General features: G+C 39.7%; 2 protein-coding genes across 5 annotated transcripts; one reads left to right on the top strand and one right to left on the bottom strand.

Annotated features, from left to right (window-relative positions):
- Nucleotides 1-1860: 1860 nt before the first annotated feature.
- On the bottom strand, nt 1861-8853 carry kdf1b (keratinocyte differentiation factor 1b). Of its 3 annotated transcripts, none has more exons than XM_040121017.1 (4): nt 8684-8853; nt 6822-7768; nt 5410-5496; nt 1861-2441 (listed from the first exon to the last, which is right to left on the bottom strand). In XM_040121017.1, the coding sequence occupies exons 2-4, from the start codon at nt 7747-7749 to the stop codon at nt 2347-2349; spliced, it is 1110 nt and encodes a 369-aa protein (XP_039976951.1). In that variant the 5' UTR covers nt 7750-7768; nt 8684-8853; the 3' UTR covers nt 1861-2346. The 3 variants fall into 3 exon arrangements, with proteins under 3 accessions (XP_039976951.1, XP_039976950.1, XP_039976953.1); XM_040121016.1 differs by lacking the exon at nt 1861-2441 and adding an exon at nt 3473-3660; XM_040121019.1 differs by lacking the exon at nt 1861-2441 and adding an exon at nt 4772-5247.
- A 408-nt stretch (nt 8854-9261) lies between these two features.
- On the top strand, nt 9262-22094 carry zdhhc18b (zinc finger DHHC-type palmitoyltransferase 18b). 2 transcript variants are annotated; one of them, XM_040121797.1, is made up of 9 exons: nt 9262-9424; nt 10764-10924; nt 12870-13019; nt 13253-13390; nt 13876-13927; nt 14049-14151; nt 14619-14728; nt 15740-15842; nt 20347-22094. In XM_040121797.1, exons 1-9 carry the CDS (start codon nt 9375-9377, stop codon nt 20668-20670), a joined length of 1191 nt encoding a protein of 396 aa, XP_039977731.1. In that variant the 5' UTR covers nt 9262-9374; the 3' UTR covers nt 20671-22094. The 2 variants fall into 2 exon arrangements, with proteins under 2 accessions (XP_039977731.1, XP_039977730.1); XM_040121796.1 differs by lacking the exon at nt 9262-9424 and adding an exon at nt 9431-10247.
- The last annotated feature ends 523 nt before the right edge of the window (nt 22095-22617 follow it).

Genomic DNA, 22617 nt, shown 5'->3' with positions numbered 1-22617 from the left:
AACACCTCGTCTTGTTTCACTTCATTGACTTTATTGTTTTATAACGAGACATCTAGACGAACCTGCTGACACATGTTTGCTGATAATATATAAAGTTCCTTTTGGTGAAGAGCCAAGAATATACCTGACAAAGTATGGCATAAGGTGTGATGGAAGACAACATGCTATGTTTCAGCAGACATTTCATCCAGTTTAGTGAAATAAGCAAGTTAGGATAGTTACATTAACTGTTAATATGACACAGACACATTCTTCATTTTTTAGTAATCGATTTGCATTTTCTGCCTCTTGGTCCAAACCAGAATAACCAGTTTCCAACCATTTCATTAAGACGACACTGCTGTTGTAGCCAAATACCTGACTCACTAAAAAGATACTGTGGTGTCAAGTTATTTTAAGCATCTTGGAACATATTACCGCATACCATATTACAAAAAAGTATTTTATTCTTCGTACTTGGAATTCAAATAGGACGCAAAAGGATAGATCCTGGGAGGAAAGCATATAATCTGGACAGTTAGAATATATGTTTAGAGTATGTGTAGAAGCTAGCCATGTGTCCCATAAGGCCAATACAATAGGGTCTATGACCAACAGTACCAGAAGCTGATGCTGATATGAAAGTCACAGTGCTGAAAAAAAATCAACTTGAATCAGCTGGCATAATTCCCATCAGGACCCAGGAGCAAACACAGCAAGCATGTTGGTATGAAAACAGACATTCACTTCATGAGACAGCCTGGGATAATGTCACTAAGTAGCTATAGTACATGATACAACCTGAAGTATATCTGCAATTCACATCAGCATTCATAAAATCTTTCGGTTGGAGAAATGAGTTACAGACATAACAGTAGAGCTATCTGCTTCATATGAACCTCATGTTATGACACTAAAAATAACCTCAATATCTGCTTTGAAAAAAAAAAAAATCACACTCCATATGAATGAAAAACTGAATTTTGACATTAAAAAAAAAAAAATCTTAAATCAAGGTCCACTTACTAGCTTTTTCCGTAGCCTTGAATGTTTTGTCTTTCCTCGATGTAAGAAAAAAACATTACATTTATTTTTATTTTGCTTAGCTTAGCATAAACACCAGAAACCATGGGAAAGAGCTAACCTTGGTCTGTCCAAAGGGAACAAAAATGCCTACCAGCTCCTCTAAGTACAAAAACCGAACTGTAAAAAGTTGTGGTGAAAAAAAGACTGATAAACAGCCCCCTGTAAAACCAAAACTAATCATTTTTACACTTTTGTTTTTGTATGGAATAAACGAACAAAATATAATGTGTTAATTAGTGGGCTTGGGAGGTGTCTCTAGGCAGATTTTGTTGCCTTTGGACAGATCCGGGCTCGCTACTTCCATCTGTTTCCAGTCTGAATGGTAAAATAAGCTAAATGGCTGTCATTTTCAGCATACAGAGATGAGAGTTGTATAAATCTTCTCAATCAAGTCTCAGCAATACAGTAAAAAGCGTATTTTCTATAATGTCACACTATTCCTTTGACAGAATTATGTTTTGTCACATTTTAAGATAAAAACCCATTCTTATTTGTAGTTTACTACCAGGCACACATAGAAAACTCCAACTAAAATCCTATTTACAGGATTTTGAACCATCATGTAAAACTGACCTGCCAAGTATTCTTACTTCATCCTTTTACCCTTAGAACAATGCTATTCACATCAATTTTGAAAAATGTCAAATTATGAAAATGATCAGAACATAATATCTGATTGTTAATCTAGAATCATTAAGTGTAAATAGGTGCTACTTAGCCTCTTAAATGAGTTTCAAATCGCACACAACTGTTTATAATCAAATCCATGTTGATGAGAAAATGAAAAGTGCCAAAAAAAAAAAGGAAATACAACTCTGTATTTTATTTTAAGGGAACTAAATTTCAATGTCCTTTTCATAACAAAAGCAAAATAATCTGACCAGCAAAATGAGAGTCAGGTTTCATGAACATAATTCCTTCAAGGACAAGGGGACGGTAAATTTTGATACAATATTTTGAGAGCTGCAGGTGATATCTGCCTGCAGGTCAAGTTCTCCATCAAGCAATCCTTCAAATATACACAATATTAATCAAATATTTAGACACAGAGCCCTGAGTTCACTGAAGTCCTTCAGACAATGTGCATTTTCACATTTGTTTTTTACCACAGCAAAACCATGGTCTCTACAAAGAGCTTGGCTCAGCCAGAGACTCCTGTGCAAGTAGTGCCCCCTTTCAATGTCTCATATGTGACCTAGTGGACACAACATGACCAGAAAATAAAAATAAAAAAAAATATAAAATAAAGATCAAGCACAGACTGCCAGCATGGAGCAGGAATCATGTTCTCACGGAAGAGTGAATTAGTGAGACACCTGAAGAGCGAGTCTCTGTGTCTGATGGCGAGTAGGCTGTTGGAGAACTCGAATTATGACCTGTAACGACAAAACAAAACAAAAAAAATAAAAAAATATATAAGACAAAAATATATATGTCTGCTGGTATATATGTCCTCTGAATTCATTGTTAGTGAACTGGAGCACTATCTGTTCTAATCAGAAACACAATACTGGATCCCACGTAAGAACCACTCGAACAGATTTGTTTTGAAGTTGCACGTACAAAGCGATTTAAAAATCCATGAATGGTCCAGGCTTGTCGTATGACTTTTTGAGCACTAGTATCCCTTAGGAACAATGTTTTTATGTTTGAGTTTTTTTTTTGGCTCTTGTGTTTGTGCATAAAGATGCAGGAGTCACATTTCCCAACAATGGCTTCACACTATTCGACTGATCTACAATGGCAGTAATTCACCATGAAAAGCAGTACTGTGCCAACAAAGGCAGGGAAGAAGAAGACTGCTAGCAAGTAAATATGGATGTAAACAATACAGGTCACTAAGGCTGAATCCAAATGCCGGACTTCGCTGCACCCAAAGGCTCGCAGACTTAACAGGCATGTTCCCGAAGAAGTCCTGAGTGCCAGGGGCTGTCCAAATTCACAACTCATCAAGTCTGCAAGGCCTCAACTGTGTCTTCTGTGGACTTCCAGAGGTAGGCTACACTTGGTGTGCTGACTTCACCAAACTTTACTTGGAACATTACCCATAATCCACAGCACCTTTCTAAACTATGCCCAATCAATTTAATTTGCCACAGCTGGACGCCAGTCAAGTTTCTAGACACAATTCATGGATAATTAAGGCGAACAGGATGCACCTGACCACAATTTGGAGAGCTGCAGAAAAGTGACTGAGTGCTCCTGTAAATGAGAGATTTACATTTTTGATTTTTAATAAATTTCCAAACATTTTTACTTTGTCATTATAGGTATTGAGTGTTTTATCCATTTTATATTAAATCTATAACACAGTACAGTGTGCAAAACATGAAGAGGGCTGAATACTTTCTGAAGCCACTATATATGTGAAGATGTAAATATAAAAGAAAGACATAATAATAATAATAACAACAGGTAAAATATTTATTTTTCAATATTTTTGTTTACATTCTGACCATACTCATAGCTCATTTGGTCCCTGAACACCCTCGCAGACTTGTGATGACTGTGAACACATCATTGTACGTATGATACAAGTCGGCGAGGTCTCCGTCATTGCAAGTCCAGAGGGTGTGCATTTGGATTCAGCCACACCTTTAAGAAAAACAGCTTTGCAGACGTTTTATGAGGAAAGACGTGCACTCGGCATGTTTGTTGGACCTCAACAATACACAGTATGCATTTGCTGTCACAGCAGGTGAACAGCTGACATTTAGCAAGTTGAAACAAGTCATTGATGACAAGTTTGAGCAGCTGAGAGAGTTTGGTGAATCTGAGTTTAAACATTTGTATGAGCAAACCTCACAGAGAAAAACTAAGAGATTTAGGATAAAAAAAAAACCAAAAACATTCTAACATTAGTCCCTTTATTGTTTTCTCATATTGGTATCTTTCCATAATTCTCAGTTAAAAAATCTTGCACACCTGTGTAATTCAGACCAGTTGACACAGGCACTGCAGTGTCCTGCAGTACTCATTTCACTGATAAAAACTATTTACTTTTCAGTCTGTTATTGGTGCAGTCCTGTGAATAGGTTCAAGGTCAATTTTAACAGTACCTCGATGTTAATTTAGGAAGTTTAACTAGGAAGTTAGTCGACACATGAATATTTATCAGGTGACCCACAAAGTCTTCTGTTTTGAGAGCTGTTTTCTGTACTATATGGATGGTTGACCCACTAAATGTTTACAGATCACACAACGATTCACATGGAAGAAGATCAAGACCTGGGGGGATCTTACATCCTGCAAATGAAAACTTACACATTACATCAAGGTTTTTTTTTTTTTCTAAACTGATTCCAGAATTTTTAGAATCAGTATAACGAAATTTGACTACTTTAGTCCAACAAAAAGGAATATTTTTTTGCCTGGTAGTGGAGAGAAGGCTTTGAAACAGCTCTCAGCACCCTGAGGTAACAGTGACTATACAAGGGTACTCTGATGCTCCAAAGGCAATCGAAATTCAGGCGTGCATTTTTTTATTCAAACAAAACAATGTGCACAAGATGGACAGATTTTTTTTTTTTTTTTTTTTTACAGGGAAGAAAAGAAAAAAAGGAATGCTCAGCAATCATGTCAGCCATATCTCAAATATGACGAAGCCTCAAGTTCTCTATCAGTATTGTAGAAGAAATGTATTTATAAAACTCTGACAGTTTTGGTCTTTTTTTTTTTTTTCATGACAGAAAAAGAATCACCAATTTAGACCGTCATTTGGGGTCATTGAGTTTACGGAAATTTGAAAAGAAATACATTAATTAAATATGAAAAATCCAAATCTAGATTAAGAAAATAATCCCATCTAGAGACCGGGGGGCATCTGGGGGTCTCCAACTCAGGACCCTCATTATTTCTAAAATCCTGGCAACAGTCCCTGACTTACATAGAGAAACATGTAACATCAGTTTTCACCAAGAGCACTGAATTTTAAAAAAGCATCAAATAAATTAATATTACTGAGAAACAAAAATTGTCTTGCTGTCCTTCAAATTTCAACTCGTAGTCTAATCAGAAATACAAGACGATGGTAAAGTTGGAACAGAACTTATCAGGAAGCGAAACCCGTGTTAGGCTTTGTCTGATGAAAACCAACCCTTGTACAACACATATCGCTCAAGCAGTACTATGTTGGCAAATACATGCATGATGGATTTCCCCTGTTACGACAGCCAAATAAATCTGGTTATGGAAAAAAAACACGCATCTTTTTCAAAGTCACTGACCAAACAACTGACGAAAAAACAAGCGATGACATACTATTCAAGCTACAATGCTACATCTCAATTTCATTCAGTTCTGTACACTGTGCATGTAATAACATAATATAGACTGATTTCTTACCTCCATTGTTTCTCCACATCTCCCTGGCACACTTGTCAGAGGAGGTCAGTTCTGATATTTGGATGTTTGGATTTGATTTGTAGTCATCTTGAGGAAACAGTGAAAACGAGAGTGATGCTTACATTACAGCAGAAAAGCAATTCTACAGAGGCAACACTGGTATTTTTGGATTTAAGAAGTTAAAACTTTCACTGCTTACAATGTTTTCCCTAGATTCTTTTTTCAGCAATGGTGCTGTTGTGCACGCATGCATGGGCGTGCAGTGGAGGAATAGCTTAAAACAACTTTAGAATCATTATAGATGGAGTTATTCATGTTTGCCGTGTCATGTGTGTGATAATTTATCAGGCGCTTTTGACACTTGGAGGGCCCTGGAGGCCCAGATAGCTCCAGTGTTAAAGAATGAAATGGACTAGAGCCCGATTTATACTGGATTTTTGGGGCCGATGCCGGTACGGATCTTAGGGAGTACAAAATTCTGATATCGATATATCCGCCAATATTCCTCACACACACACACACACACACACACACACACACACACACACACACACACATACACACACATATATTATTTGTCAATTTAGCGGAGGTGATAGGTTTACTCTGTGTTTTATTGTTGCTGTCCATCTGCCCAAGGTCTACAAATGAAATGAGCTAGTAGCTACACTTGCTACAAAGCATCTTTTCTATTTGGGATTAATCTAGTTATGTGTTTTCACCATTTCTAAATTACCCCAAGCATCTTTCTCTGCATTATGTCACCAGTTCAGTCTAAGTTTCTACCTCTTTGAAGTTCGCACCCCATATGATCAGGATATTAATAAAACCATTTTGATTTGTTTGTGCATTATTTGTACATGTTTGTGTAGGCAAAATAAAAATTTGTTACTGGCAACATTTTTGAGAAATCAAATATTAATTTTTAAGCATAGGCCTTAGCAACTCATTGATGTCCAAATGACTTCAAAGTGGTCACTCATTCGTTTGCACACTGTTTGTGCACCTTTGTGCAAGCAAAACAAACATGTTTGCTTCATTTATTCTCATGTTATGAGCATTACACATAGGATAAACAAATTGTCACAACAATCCCGTTGTACGAGATACGTAGGTCTATCTTGTCGCTGTATGCTGCCTCTCCCGAGCGAATTGGCGAACTACTGCACACACACTCACCAACAGCCTATGTTGGACTACTAAACAGTCTCACTGTGCATACATGTGCGTATTTGTTCGTGGTTGTGTGGTAGCGTCCCTTTCACTTTATACTAGCCTCAGTCAACTGTGCACAGTGTAGAAAGGGCAAGTTGTGGTGGATATGTTTCGTCATGAATGTTAATGAACATTGTGAAATTTCAGCAGGGTCACACAGAATTTGCTGAATACATATAGAAAAAACACTGGCTTACTATTGTTGCTGAATGACAAGGAATCGCTCTCCCTCATTGTCTCATTTCCGCTGTCTGACAGCGTCCTCTCCGCTCTGGAGGTGGGTGGCCTCTTCGTACTCTTCCGGGTGCTGATGCGGATGATGCCGCGCACCAGCCGACACTCAGCCTCTTGCTCGTCCATCTTGTGCTCCTCTGCCAGCGAATTGATGAGCTGATTGATGGCCTTGCTCTTCTTCAGAAACACAGAGTCTGAGGTGCACCTGGCCAACTCTTCGATTTGATATTCAGAGTAGAGCTCCAGCAGTTTCTTAGTAATCAGAGAGTCCACATCCTCCTCACCATCCTCCCAGTCATCAAACCTCATAGACTCGTGCAGGGACGGATTGCTGGGCTGTGTTTTACCACCAGACGGAGGCACATATGATGGAGATTTGGTTTCGACATGTAAATACTCCCTTGGACTGTCCACTTTGACTCCAGCGATGCGGACATCCCCTAGCCAATCTGTGCCATCCTCCTCTTTGTTGTCTCCTGGGTTCATACTTTGGAGGCTCACCTTCTCGGTTTCATCTGGGGAGCTCTCATTTGGCGCCAGGCATGGAGCAAGAATGGAATGCTGGCAGACCCTGTACAGACCACAGGTAAGCACATTGCACATAAATGTCCTACAGCTCCTTGGAGAAGCGCAGGGATTGCAGGTTAGTGCGACAGAGGGAGAGTCAGCTGAGCCAGGAATGAAGCCAATGATTTCAGACTCCTTCCCATTTGCATCTTTCAGGTGAGCTTTGTGGACAGTCTTTGGCTCTGGGGTCGGTAGCCTGTCTTCCACCGGGTCCACACAGCGCTCCTCATACGAAGACCTCTGGCTGCTGCTCTGGCTCGGTCCATGCCTGAAGCTGCCAGGGCCTGAGCTGTGTCTCAGACTGCCAGTGCTGCCGGCAGACATGACTTACCGGCTCCAAGGTCTGCAAAAGCATGAGCAAAAGATAGTTCACTTGATGTGAAACTAAATGGCAAGATAGTGTTGAAATGGCATTACTAAGCAACTGTTATCAAAGCTTGTTATCAATCCAATCTATCAGACAAAACCTGAAATCGCTGCCATCTGAGGATCTCTCTATCTCTATCCCCAGGGGCTAGGTAAAGTAACACAACTGGTTCTGTGGAGTTTGTGTAAGCACACAGTCAAAGACAATTAACGATTCACATATCACATTCACTGAATTATGTCAGGGGGATGTCTAAAATTCAACTTAAGTGTGTAATTGTAAAATACAGAGGGTAACTGTTACAAGAATCCAAATCCATCTCATATGTTTAGGCACACCAAACCCAATTCTAAAAATCTTGAAATGTGAATGTCCCTTTGCTCGAGGGGAAAAGGTTGAGAACACCCATAGAATAAGCAACGGGAATAGAAATACCATTATTAAAATGGACTCATTCAATTAGCTAAGCTACAACTCTTGAAGTGTGGTTCTTTTGACAACCTGTATAAAGCAAGAACGCGGTGGTTCGAAAAGAAAAAGAAAAAATCTTACCGAATCTCAAGTTTTCTTCGGTTACGTTTTACTGAAAACATGTAGTTTTAAATTGCGAGCTCCTCAAAGTGTCTGGCATATCGTGTCATGACGGCATGTTTGCTACGAATGTTTACAGTGGTCATACCATGTAGTTAGCTAATAAACAAATGATATGAAAATATTATTTTGCAGTTTTTTTTCCCACATCAACCAACAACAATTACACGTTAACCCTTGACCAAAATTAAGCATTTCCCTTGTAGGTATAAAAATTATTTTTCACTTTCATGGCGACTTGTCATTGGCGCTCTCTCCTCCATTTGAGGACTTACGAATTTCTCTGTAAACATTACTCACAGTACACACGGTGCGTCCACCAACTGACTCCTGAATTAACGTTGTCTGCTCCGCCTTATATTAAACATTTCTATTTTTAATCCATTTTGAACGTCCCATATGTCAATCCCGCTCCAGAATTCCAGTTTCAGTAAAGTTTTCGACAAAAATCCGTGTACCTGAGCGTCAAGGTGGAGCAATCGCACCAGGTAGCTAAAACAAGAAGTAGAACTTCCGGTCATGCTTTCAAAAATAAAACGCAAGGTGAATTGCCACTGTGATTCTAACTTAGAATTGCGTTTTTAACGGCTTTCCAGCGGTGATAACACATCGTGAACTCATTTAAATCACGTAGCAATTATCCAAGAAGATCACCAGCAAATACAACTTCTTCATAACATAAAACTCCCACCCGAACCATCAAATACCGGTCATGATTTTCACACTTTTATTTTGAAAGAATTTCCGGCCATAATGTTGACAACTCCTCGCTTGACTAAGCGATGGTCAAGTTAGCCATAGTGAGGCGTTGATTTACCGGATATTGTACAATTTGGAATATGAATCGATATTTGACAATTTATCTACAGATAACATTTATAGAGAAAAATATTTTAATGAAATTGCGGAAAGTATGTGGCTATTTTTATGAGGGCAATACCGTACCAAAGATGCAATATGTTGTTTATTTCGAAAAAGAGCAACCGGAAATATGTCTTTTCATTATGTTAAGTCTGACAAAAGCCAATTTTTCCGAACGAGGTGATTTTTTTTTAATGATTAAGCAGCTAAAAAAAATACTAGCCACGAATGTGTCAGGACTCTTGATAGGAGAGCAATAAGCTTCATAAATTACACAGTTTTAGTGTTCCTTTCAATTTGTGCATATAGGACAAAATGGACATTATCAAAACGTTCAGCTAAAATGTGCAAGGCGAACAACCTAACAAGCTAGCAGTGGTAACGGTATTTAGGGTTTACTGATGGTAAATAGTCCGCAGCTGGCTGAGCTGGGTAGTCTGAATGGCACAGCTACCAAGCTAGCGATGGCCAGATGGTTATTGCTTGAATTTGTGCTGAGTATTTCTAGAGACAGTCTTATAGATGAATACATGAAGAGGCATGGAAAGTAACGGACATGTAATCTCGAGCACAGGGTCTTTGGGTTATTTGGAACTGGATACCCATAGTAAAGGATTAGCTTGTTCTCTCCGTGGAATGACGACATTCGCTCCGTTCAGCTGCCTCAAAGTAAACGGGTGTCGGTGATGCTATCTGGACAAATGCCCCGTTTGTCCGAATTTGGACAGAGCAGCCAAACTTCACTATAAATCATGAAAAACTGCGAGTATCAGCAAATCGACCCGCAGGCACTTCCGACGCCCACCCCGACCCCTCCACCCCGACATGGAAACGACAGTGACAAGAAAGAGGAGCCGAAAAGACCGAGGAGAAAGTGGGAAGTTTTCCCCGGAAAGAATCGCTTCTACTGCGAGGGACGGATCATTGTGGCCCAGCAGAGTGGGGTCCTGCCCCTCACTCTGGGCCTTATTCTCATTACAAGTGGATTATTCTTTATATTTGAGTGAGTTCATGTTTCCTGCCGGGTCTGCGATTCTAACATGAGTCCAGTCGTTGTCCTGCTGATGAGGGGATGATAAATCAATACTCCTCACCTTCCACGACATTAAGGCGAGAAGTGCTAAACCAGCTCTATAAATTGGTATTTTATTCAAATGAATTGAACCGTCTGGTGCATTAGATCTACGCCGAACTGTAGAGCAGGTCCTAATGATTCTTAAAAAATTATACCCAATTCAACATAACATATCAGATTTCATAGCTGTTAATGTGACATGATATGTGCTTTAAATAAAGAATAGGGCCTGAATATGAAAATGGCATTCTTTTTATCACCGTGTAGTGAAAGTGTGTTCTGTCTCCTGGGAGTCAGATTGTGATTAAAAGCACTGAAAATTAATTAAAACTAGAGGCCTTGGTTTGTGAAATAGTGGGCTCATTTATATGAGATTGTTGTTGATATGGTAAGTGTGTTTTTGGTAATTCATCCTCTCTCGGTCTGTGCTGCTCCATCTCACAGCTGTCCCTTCCTGGTCAAACACCTGACCAGCTGCATACCTGTTATTGGAGGAGTCCTCTTTGTATTTGTGGTCATTACCCTGCTCCAGACCAGCTTCACTGACCCCGGCATCCTGCCCAGAGCGACACCAGACGAGGCTGCAGACATTGAGAGACAGATTGGTAAGGGCCAACTCTGCCACAGCTGTGGTCAGAGCTATATGGATGTCTTCCAGCATCATAAAATTTAGCAGTTTTTAAAGTGCTCACGGTTTTCCCCCATAGCGGTATTCCTGCCAGTTTATGGAACTGAATTTAGACCACCACTGGCACCAGAGCTTTCCATGAGGCCTTTATATTTCCTAAAGAGACTTTGATCCCTAAACGCAAACAGTTTAAACTCAGCTCATTTCTTTGTAAGTCACCCTCTGGTCAGTAGAATGTTAGACTACAAGGACATACTATTTTCAGCACTGTCACAAGAGCTTTAACATATATTATTTTGCTTCAGAGCACAATTCACAGTTGAGATTGAAGGCGTTCTGCTAGTGCTGGCTATTTTAATCTGAAATCAAAACATAAGACAAATTCTATTAGGGCAGTCACCACTCATACTGTTGCCAGTTTAGTTTTAATGATGATCAAACATTTGACACAGCAGGGGTCCAATGGAGACTTTTCGAAAAGATTCATTTGTTGTGACTCAGTGTAATGAATGTTACATTAGCAGCCATTAGGACCATTTTTCTGGAGGAAAGGTGTCCTGTTGACTTCTAAAGATCCTTGATTTGGTCTGAACTATTTCAAGACTGAGAAATCTGTTGTCCCTCCTGATGAGATTCTGTCCAGATCCCTTTACCCAGTCTCTCCATTTTTCACCACAGACCTGTTTAAAGCGGCCCCTCTGTTATGTTCACTGTCAGTTTCGAGTCTTGCCAACATTATCTTTCCTTTCCATATGGCATGCTTCAGTATAATGACCTTAGTGTTTAAAGCTGGCCTCACTGGCACCTTGTAAACTCCTACTCACGACCAAAGTTTAGGCAGTGGTGATGTAAGATGTTCACATTACCCAACTGTTCTGCTGTTGTTCCAGCTATTTTTTGAAGAAGAGACTCTGACATAAGTATTGAATATTTACCCACCACTCTTACTTTAAGGAAATCTTCTGGACATTTTGTCTGACTCAGTAGTCTCTGAACAAGTGTCTTAGGCTGAATTCAATTACTGATCTCGTTAAAATTTCATTAAAAAGTGCAAGCCATGTTTAAATAGTGAATTCAATTCCAAGGGTCTGAGTACATCGTGCTTACTTTTGCATTACATTATATTCAGAGCCCCCTCATGTATGTGAATGGGAAGGATGAAAAATTAGAAACACCTCTAATTATAATGTAGTCCACTAACACTAACTATGGCCTCCATAATAAATAATAATTGAATCTCCACATTTACAAAAATGTCACCAAAAACTGAACACGATGAGCTTCGTAAAGATAGATGCCATGGCAGGGCTGCTCTATTGCTATTACATTAGATTACAGATAAGGTGTACTTAATAAAGTGTGCATCTCCGCCTTCTGCAAGCATGTAGAATTGAGGACTTTCTAATTTTCATTCTAATTTCACGATCAGATCAAGTCTTAAACTTAGGTTGACACTGGGTGGTGCTATGTTGGGAATTATGTGAGGACACATAACACACACTTCACAAATTAGAATTATAAAGGTGTAAGTTGTCAACTTTGTGATTATTATTGTGGCGAACAGCAAGTGTGTCAGGGAGATAGCATTTGCTGCGAAAGGTAGCGTGACAAGCCTGCTAATAATAGCATTCTACAAGTTTAAAATTAAACAGCTTTTGATTGTAAATCTTCTCTGTCAATGTCTTTGCAATCACTGCAACCAAGCGGCATCACTCCCTCTTGCCGCTTGTATTATTTTGCCATGCAGTTAAGTAAAAACAAGGATCGGTATTTCCTTTCCCTTTACCTATGATAAATGGCAAGGGTGTAGGTGCTAATGGTGATAAGCCAGACCAGTAGTTCTTAGGGTCATTTCAACTGATCAGTAAGTCTGGTTTAATGTTGCCCGTCTGTGTTTGTATTTTCCATCCTCTGATCTGTAGACAACACTGGAAACACAAGCTATCGGCCTCCGCCACGCACAAAGGAAGTCCTGATCAACCAGCAGGTGGTCAAGCTCAAGTACTGCTTCACCTGCAAGATGTTCCGGCCTCCACGCACCTCCCACTGCAGCCTGTGTGACAACTGTGTGGGTGAGCTGTGGTTACACAGCGGCACCATGACATTTACCAATGATGAATAATAAATACAGGTTTCGTGAGGCTACAGTGAACACCATTCTTTTCCTCTAGTTCAGGTTGGACTGGCCTGAATGACATATCAGCAACATATCAGCGCAACTGTTGAACAATTCCTCTAAATTAAAATGGCCGCGGTTTCACTTTGAGTTTATTGTGAATTCTCTTTTTGTGCACTTCTCTTTCAGAGCGATTCGACCATCACTGCCCCTGGGTGGGGAACTGCGTAGGGAAACGCAACTACCGCTTCTTCTACACCTTCATCGTGTCGCTCTCCTTCCTGACGGCGTTCATCTTCGGCTGTGTGACCACACATCTAGCACTGAGTATGTGTTTATGCTCTGGTCCACAGGTGTTTCATGGTTCAAAAACAGGCAGGGGCTTACTCATAGTAACTGCTAACACACCTGCCTCAAACAGCACCTGCCAGTAACTGTTAGTGTTTGCTTTGTCTCGCTCAGACTGCCAGATGGGTGAGGTTTACCACGTCAGAGCAGTTCAGGCGTGATAAGAAAAATATGAAGGATATTTTTTGTGACTGCATGAAGTGTCTGGTATTCTTTACTTGATCCCACTGGGCAGCTTACCAGAGTGTTCAAATTCTATTTCATCCAAAATTCCTGCTCACTAAGGGGTTAGATTAAAATGAACTAATTTGAGTTTGACTGGTATTACTGCTTCCACATCAGGATAATTAAATTGCAACTGCCGCTTTGGGAATTCCAGCACGATTACACACGTTTCACCTTTTAATAGATTCAGAAACACACCGTGGGCCTCGCTTCACTGTTATTTTTTGCCTCTCTTTCAGGGGCTCAAGGTGGAAAAGGCCTGGTGTTTGCTCTGCAAGAGAGTCCAGGCAGATATCCTTTACTCACAACTGTGTTTAAGATTTCCTGAGTAAACGGACACTGTCGGTGAGCGGGTTTTATTTATTCTACCCTCCGCTAATATACTGATGCTCTCCTTAACCCAACCTTCCACCGCAGTGGAGCTGGTGATATGTTTCTTCTCAGTCTGGTCCATCTTGGGCCTCTCCGGCTTCCATACATACTTAGTCGCTTCCAACCTGACCACTAATGAAGACGTGAGTAATACATTGAGTTTGGCAAGGGTTTGCACCCTTACCTGTTTTGGTGTCTCGTGGTACAAAAATAGGTCAAGAGCATTTATTTGTTACGTTTGTAAAATGCAAAGAAATACAGTTTTGAGTCAAATTTGAGCTGAGCTTTAAGAAATGCATGTAAAAATGTGATATTGAAATAATAGATCATTTCAAATATAAAACATAAGCTCCCAAACACTATGGCTTTTTTTCAATAACTTTATAATAAATGTAAGTGTTGACGTTGTGCAGCGCACATTAAAAGATTACTTTACACAAACACAAACCTTTGCAGTATTCTCATTTTTGTAACATTTTATGGAGTGAGTGAATACATCTAAAAAAAAATTTTAAAAAACCCCTGCAAAATCTTTAAAAAAGTTATAACAAGTGTGTTTCTTTTTTTTGTTTTTTGTTTGTTTTTTTTGTTTGTTTTTTTGTTTTTCCAGATTAAAGGCTCCTGGTCAGGAAAGAGTGGAGAAGATGTCACTAACCCATACAGTCATAAAAACATCTTTATCAACTGTTGTTCTATGCTCTGTGGACCCATGCCACCTAGGTTAGTCTTAAGTCTCACATACTAAGTGGATTACTAATGGAATCCATGCATGATTAAATCCTCATGCTGAAGTCGTCCTAACGGTTTTCATTGGCATATCTCATCCAGATGCCGACGACATTTGGTTTCACAGATGTCTCAAATATGCATGAACTGTAAATGTCATATTTCTTTTTTTCCTTGACAAAAGCACACTGCCTTGCATGCTGCATAATATTTTTCTAGGTATTTCAGTTAATCAGTTAATTTGTCGACTATTTTTATGAGTTGCTGATTATTTTTTTAAAACTCACGTTAAATATTGACATGTCAGAATTTCTTTAAACATTTGAAACTTTTGAACAGCAAATAAACCCTAACCCAGCTCTATGATGGAGAATAAAAATGCATCAACTGCGGTTTTATCAGACAGATACAGTGAGCAAAGCCTGTAGTACATATTGAGACACATCGATCTCTTGTTAATGTGATGCAATAATAGGCTCCGTGTCTTGACACCCTGAGACTCTAAATATAACTCATTCCTAACTGGCTGCATTGGACAGTGCTCAAATGAAGGTTTAACTGATTTCCATGGTCTCACAATTTTACATTGTGTTAGCATCACCAGCCAGTGTAATCCAAAGCAAGGTTCATAATTAGGGAGACATTTGATCAGTTTGATTATTTGTTTCAAATTTAAATTGTAGTTCCCAGAGCTTACGATAAACTCTTCATACTGCTTGTTTTTTCAGATCAGAGCAGTTGAAAACCCCAGGACACTGTCTTATTTGGAAAGCTTCATGTTTCTGAGTTGCACATGCCTGTCTATGGGATGTGCAAGAAACGGGTTTATTTGTAGTTCTCAGTTGTTGTGTATGAAATGAAGACGCATTTTGTGTCCAAAATGCCTTTGCAACAACCTTTTTGAGTCTACTTTCTGTACAGTTTGCAAGTGTCCATCACTAAGGGTACATGAAATGTCGAGTCTGAAAGGGGACTTGGACTTTCCTTGTTTCTGTCCTGTTTCAGCTTGATCGACAGACGAGGTTTCCTGCCTGCAGATGAATCTGCCCAGACAGGTGGTGCGGACATCGAAGTGCCAACTCAGGCCACTAAAAGCGAGATAAATGTGGTAGGAGGATCTTCCCAGCTGGCTTTTGGCTTGCAGGAACCCCTCTCTCCTGTGCCCACACCCCCCAGCTCCCAACAAAACTTGTTGCCTGCTGTAGCCCCGACCCAGCATCTGTCTGCTGCCTGTTGTTGACTGCTGTGTATGGGTTAATTCTTCCATAAACTGTATTTACACTACAGTCAGATACGGAAGCCATCTGAGGCAAGTGTTTTTTTGCCTTTTTTTGTAATATTCATTCCGGCCACAAGAGGCTGGAGTGCACCACTACCCGAGTCTAAATAGGACTAAAAGCATTCATCATTTCCTTCAGGCAACTTTTAAGTTCTCCATGCATTCTAAACACAAGGTACATATATTGTGTGTTAGCAAGTTATGTAAGATTACTGTCATGTCTTTCTTTTGGCTAGAGATGTAATTTAATTGGTGAAGATATTCCTCCAAAAAGGCTTTAGGAAGTCCGGTGAGATAGTATAAAGAGCGACAAAGTCCACGCAATAAGCAGGTTGCGGTGCATGAATGGGTTAGGTATAGGACCTTCACCCAGGAGACTGGTGTTTAAGTCCTGTTTGATTTTTTTTTTGCATTTTTAAAAAATTCTTTATTAGTTTATACATTTTTCTGGCTTTCTGTCTGAAAAACCTTCTGCCAGATGGTGAGTATTACAAAAACATACACTTTAAAAAACCAAAAAAAACCAAAGCTTTTTACCACATTACATTCACTTGCTTCTCAGGGCTTGTTTTCACAAATAAAAAATTATAAAACACAAAAAGTTTCACTTGCCTCTCAGGGCTGCTGTAGGCAGGTTTACACATCTGTATTTATTACTTCTGTCTATGGAAACGACTTAAAATTATTTTTTGAAATATGGTGACAATGTAGTGTACGCTGACAATTAGAATAGACATAACTAATCAAAGCTCCCTGGGTAGGGGAGGGGGCGGGAGGAAAATGGGCCTATTTTACTAAAGCTGCTCTTTTAGATGAAGATTTATTAAGGTGTGGTTTGCTGTTGGCCTTGTCAGCCTGACCGCTGTAGACAGCCACTAGGGAAAGTTAATGCACTGCTGAACAACTCAGTTAGGTTTACCTCATGGCAATGAACAAATCAGGTTAACTGCCGTTTTTCTTTTGATATAAGCACCAGAAATACTTTTCACTATCTATTTTTTTATGTTATCTATTTTTTTGCTTCTTTTTTTTTTCACAGTCTACAAATTAGTATTTAATTCCTGTGCTGTATGTTGACTCAGGGTGTTTCACAAGGAAGGAAGGGAGCAAAAGTTGTGAGGAGTGAAGACTCAGATGTTGTTTTGAGCTCCTCATCCTCTCAGAAATGCTCACTTGTATAAAAGGATGCCTGGAGAGTTGTAAAGCAATTTTTGTCCACTAGACGTAACTGTGCTTCAGATAGAGTTGCAGTGTGAGCCACAATACTGTCATATCAGGTAGCAGAGTGGCTGCTGTTTGGCATGTAGAAAAACTCCTTTTTGTTTACACCAAAGGATTTATTTGTTTGTATGGAATAAACTGAAAGCCAGCTAAATTTATTTTGTTATTGAGTCAAGTTTGGTGAGGGTGTAAAAATAGTCTTTTGAATTCAGTTGACACACGGAAGCAGTGAGGGAAGCATTTTCTGTACCTGCAGTACCTTGTTTTTATCCTGTGTTTGGTTCCTCTTCTCCTGTCTCATGTTAACTGTCATGTTTAACTGCATTTAAAAGGTTACAGCACCAAATTATCTGTGACAGATCAAGCCAATCAACATCATTTCCCACTTTTTTCCTACATGCTTTTATTGTTTTTTTTTTTCGTTTTTTTTTAGTTGTTCACCCTGATTTTATACATATTCTATTTTGTAATGGTTCACAAATTAAAAAGTAAAAATTTAATGAGAACATGCATATTTGTCCATGCAGTTCATCATCTTTTTGTACAAATTTTTCATTGTTTTGTTTGTCCACCCTACCTATTTACATATTGGAGTATAATTGTGTTTTCCAAGGGGGAAGAAAAGCTCCAAACAAACTGACCCTGTATCAGTACGTCCGCTTTGTGTCCATTCACTAGTCCTAACTTGCTGTTCTGTATGTGGTCTGTCTCTGTGCCTGTCTTACCACCAACACGAGGAGGAGAAATGTCTGGACTTTGCTGTGTCCTGTACTGGCTGATTAGCCACATTTAGAGCAGGAAAAGCGGGGCTTGAGCTTGGTAAGCCTGTTTATAGAGAAAGGGAAAGCGAGTGCAGTCTCTCTGTGCCCACCGCTGTGCCTGCATTTCCTCGTGGCTGGCTTCTGTACTCACGCATTACTTTATGTTCACTGCGTTGCATTGTGTAATTTAACAATTTAGGGTGTACTGTGTGTAAAACTAATTCACAATGTACAGGTATGTAGTTATGGCAGGAAGCTCATTCAGAGGTACATGATACAGACATCACAGCCATTTAATTGATAACTTAGCAAGACTGAATTAACTGACGGGAATTTGACCACTATATAATGATATCTTATGAGTGTATTATTTTTAAGTTTAGGGTGGAAAGCTACATAGGGACACATTGGAAACCATTGTTTAAATGTCCACGTACTCACGGCAAGCTTAATTGACCTAGAATTAAATCATCTTAACCCTCTGAACCTCAGTTCAGAGGGTTGAATAGATAGATTAAAATTTAGTTTTAAATTTGTGTATGCTCTTCAAGTTCATCCATTAGCTGATCAAACAACAGCATTATAGCCTGAGGCAATTCAAATGAAAAGTGTTTAATCTAATGTGTTATCACCCAGCTGCAGTTCCCCAGCCCTATGAGTGTTTTAGCAGCTACTGTTTGGGTTCACTCACATCAGCTTTGTTTCCAGCAGCAACAGGCAGCTATTTTCAGTGAGAAAGGTCACATAAACAACCAGCTGAATAAATTAGCATCTAGCTGGTGGACATACATTTAACAGCTAAAGGGACAGATATTTTTCAGTTGGTGACAAAACAGAGCTACAGGAAAACAAGTAGTGGATTTACATTCATCAAGTGGCAAGAAACATGACTACAAATTACAAACTATTAAATGAGTAAATCATCTTAACCCTCTGAACCTCAGTTCAGAGGGTTGAATAGAGAAGACACAGTGAATAGAGAACTGGCATTTTGTTTAACCTAGATTAAAATTTAGTGTTTTAAATTTGAATAAAAAAGGACTCCAGAGGCTGTATGCTCTTCAAGTTCATCCATTAGCTGATCAAACAACAGCATTATAGCCTGAGGGCTGAAGAATTTTAAAATGTGCAATTCAAATGAAAAGTGTTTAAAGCTGCACTAATCAGTATTTTTATGGTAACAATTGACAAAATGAATAGATCTAATGTGATTTGGTCATAGTGAGAAACGAATGAACATTATCACCCAGCTGCAGTTCCCCTCAGCCCTATTGAGTGTTTTAGCAGCTTTCAGCTCGCTGGTTAGATTTTATGGCCCACGACTTTACTGTTTGGGTTCACTCTCAGCATTCACATCAGCTTTGTTTCCAGCAGCAACAGGCAGCTATTTTCAGTGAGAAAGGTCACATAAACCCGTTGTACTCTGGCTGCCCAGTACCAAACAACCAGCTGAATAAATTAGCATCTAGCTGGTGGACATAGTGGAACATTTAACAGCTAAAGGGACAGATATTTTTGTCAGTTGGTGGAGAACAAAACAGAGCTACAGGAAAACAAGTAGTGGATTTACATTCATCAAGTGGCAAGAAACATGACTACAAATTACAAACTATTAAATGAGTAAAAAAATCCTAATGTTACTTCATGTCTAGTAGTGGCTATGTAAATAGGAAAGTTCCCCTTTGCTATAACGTTGGTGGATAGGTGATAATATGTCAATGTTGTGTTAACAGCTTATGTTAAATATTAATGAAAAGAGGTTTAAGACCCAACACCAACAGCAGGATAATATTATTGGCAGTATGATTTTTGAATGTCTTTGTGATTGTAAGCGACACTAGATGAACCAGCAGCTAAAGACTAGTGACTAGTGGGCCAGATTGACATTTGTAGTTTTCAGTGAAATGTCTCGACACCCGTTGGGTGGATTTTTTTGGTTCAGACATTCATTATTCTTTCTTTAATCTGTTACGTGCATGCCACCAAACTTTATTTAATTGCAGAAAAACTGTAATTTATTAATTTTCTGCTCTTTTTTTAATACAATTTTGTACCGTCTACCAGACAATGCTCTTGGATGTTCATTGGGCTAAAAACCTATCAGATACAATCTCCGAGGTCTAATGTGCATCCATATGCAAATGTACGGCTTGAAACATTTGGGAACTGCTGCTTCAGGTCACTCATGTGGCCTGCTTGCACTCCCAGCTTCCCTTTTATTCATCCTGCACGGCTGTCGCTGCATTCAACACAGTGATTTAACACCCTGCTGTTGGTCCTGTTAACTTCACTGGCTCGTCTCATCAATGCTTGTCTTTTTTTCTGCCCTCCTCTTTCTCACGTCTCCCCAGTGCACACAGGGAACTAAAGGTCTGCTGGAGTCAGCCACACTCCCTCCGCTCCTGTCCACCTCGTGCCCTCAGGGGAAACCTCAGACAGCTCCTACCTGCCCAGACAACAGCCCTGGGGTGAACTCTGACCCTTCACCGGAACTCTCCATGAGCTGCGGGGCTCGCCATTCCGCCAGCTCCCAAGACGATGCTTCTCCTTCACGTCACACCAAGACTCACTCAAAGAAAAGTAAACGAGCGGCTTTACATATGCCCGACCCCACCTTCGACAGCCCTGTTTCCCCTACCTCTCTGGATGCTGCCAGCTTCGCCTCTTTGCACTAACTGACCTTAATGACGACTTTCTCAAGTGAAAACACACATTGTTTGAAGCTTGCATGCTGTAAAACAGTGAGATTTAAGTATGAATTCCATTTTTTCTTTTATTGTCTGATGGTTTGCTGAAAGCCCTGGGTATAGTCATTGAGTAAGGGGATGACAATCACAAAGATGTTATCAATCTACAGGAAATAGGAACAGTAGAGCAGAATTGATGAAGATTATTCTGGCTGTAAAGGATGCAAATAAGCCTTTGGTGTCAAATGGAAAGTGCATAAAAAGATGAAATGTTTAAGATGGAGGCACTAACATACTGATAGAGCCATATTTCTTTCAAACAATTCTCATGTAAAACATGAATTTTACCAGCATGTCAGATCCACTAAATATTGTGAAACAGTGGCTTTGATGTATCAGGTGGACATACTCTGGGAGCTTGAACAGCTTTGTACGGAGGGTTAAAGCTCAGAATCTCTGTGTATCTGTAAAGAGGAAAGTTGCTCTTAAAGGGAAAGTCCAGCCCAAATATAGAATTCACATGTGATTTCCATATTGTTGTGCAGCTCAGTTTATAGCGTGAGTTTGAGCCAGTTTCTCCTTAAGCTAAATAGAAGAGAGACAGTTTGTACTGATGAAGTCATGTTGAGATATATAGGCAGTGAATAATGGAACAAGTCATGGGATTTGGACAACAGCCATGGGGCATTTTCAAGGATATGGGGACAGTTTCTTTATTATTTTCATATCTGAAAGCTCTGTCTTCAAATCAAACTCCTGCTGATGTACAGAGGGATGACAAATTCAAGGAAAAACCAACATGAATTGTTTTAGCCGGAACACCTTCGGTGCTTCCTGTCATAGATTCTCCAACTCTGTGGATCTCTACTGAAGTGCTGGAACACCATTCTTCCAAAAGATGCTCCCTCGTCGGGTGTTCTTGATGATTTCGGTGAAGACAAGGCTGAATTACAAACTGGGCCTCAGACTTTAAGGAACCCTTCGTTTACGGCACGGCAACTAATTTGAGGCGATTTGATTAATTGCTCCTTTTTTTGGTAATATGAACGACTAAAGCACGGAACAAACAGACGTGATTCGGGCATTACAGGCAGCAGGAGCCTTCAGACAAAGTACTTGTCACATTGTCAAACATCATCTAAAAACCCACTCCCCCCGCCCACCCCTTACTGACGTAGGAATGGGGTTGGGGTTGCATCCAACGATTTCAGTGACCTTCCAAAACTGACAATCCAACAAAAGCATGCCCATTTGGCACAATGACTGCACCTCCATCTCCACTGTCTCGCCCCTCTCTACAACAGCAGGGTTTAATCCACACTTTCGCCTTCAGACGTGCTTAGACGCCACTTCTTGCGAACTAGATTGTTTCATGCGTACCCTGACCTTAAGGCAGATCTTGAATTTTTACCTAGCCTGTCGTTAATATCTTTAAGTTTTTATCAAGATCCGAGATTCAGAACTTCATTGCTAATTCAACATTGTTCTTGGGAAGTTATTATACTTTGATTATTTATAAATCACATTACTATAAAATAATTTACAGGCAGGAAAGCTGGAGCCAGGTAGTATTTCATGAATGGAGTACTTGAAGTGCATTTTAAAACAACATATATACAAAAAGCACAGACAGTAAGGGGACTGTGGGGACCGCTAATTTTTGCCCCATGGCCATCTAGCTGGTTAATCTGGCCCTGTGTGGAGATTGTTGTCCAACACATTGCTCCAAAATCTCAAATAGGTGTTCAGTTGGCTTGAGGTCTGGTGACTGCAAAGGCCATAGCATAGGAGTCACATAGTTTTCAAACAAATTGAATCTCGTTTTTGTGTGGATTTTTTCCTTTAAATTTGCACAAACAGCGCAGCGGATTCAGTGTGTATCAGGTGTATCGGTGTTTATAGTAGTTCAGATTTCCGTGCTGTGAAAATGACATT

The sequence above is a fragment of the Xiphias gladius genome, chromosome 24, assembly GCF_016859285.1.
Source record: "Xiphias gladius isolate SHS-SW01 ecotype Sanya breed wild chromosome 24, ASM1685928v1, whole genome shotgun sequence".
NCBI lineage: Eukaryota > Metazoa > Chordata > Actinopteri > Istiophoriformes > Xiphiidae > Xiphias > Xiphias gladius.
The sequence above is the reverse complement of the archived record's forward strand: the minus strand, read 5'-3'. Positions and strand labels throughout refer to the sequence as shown.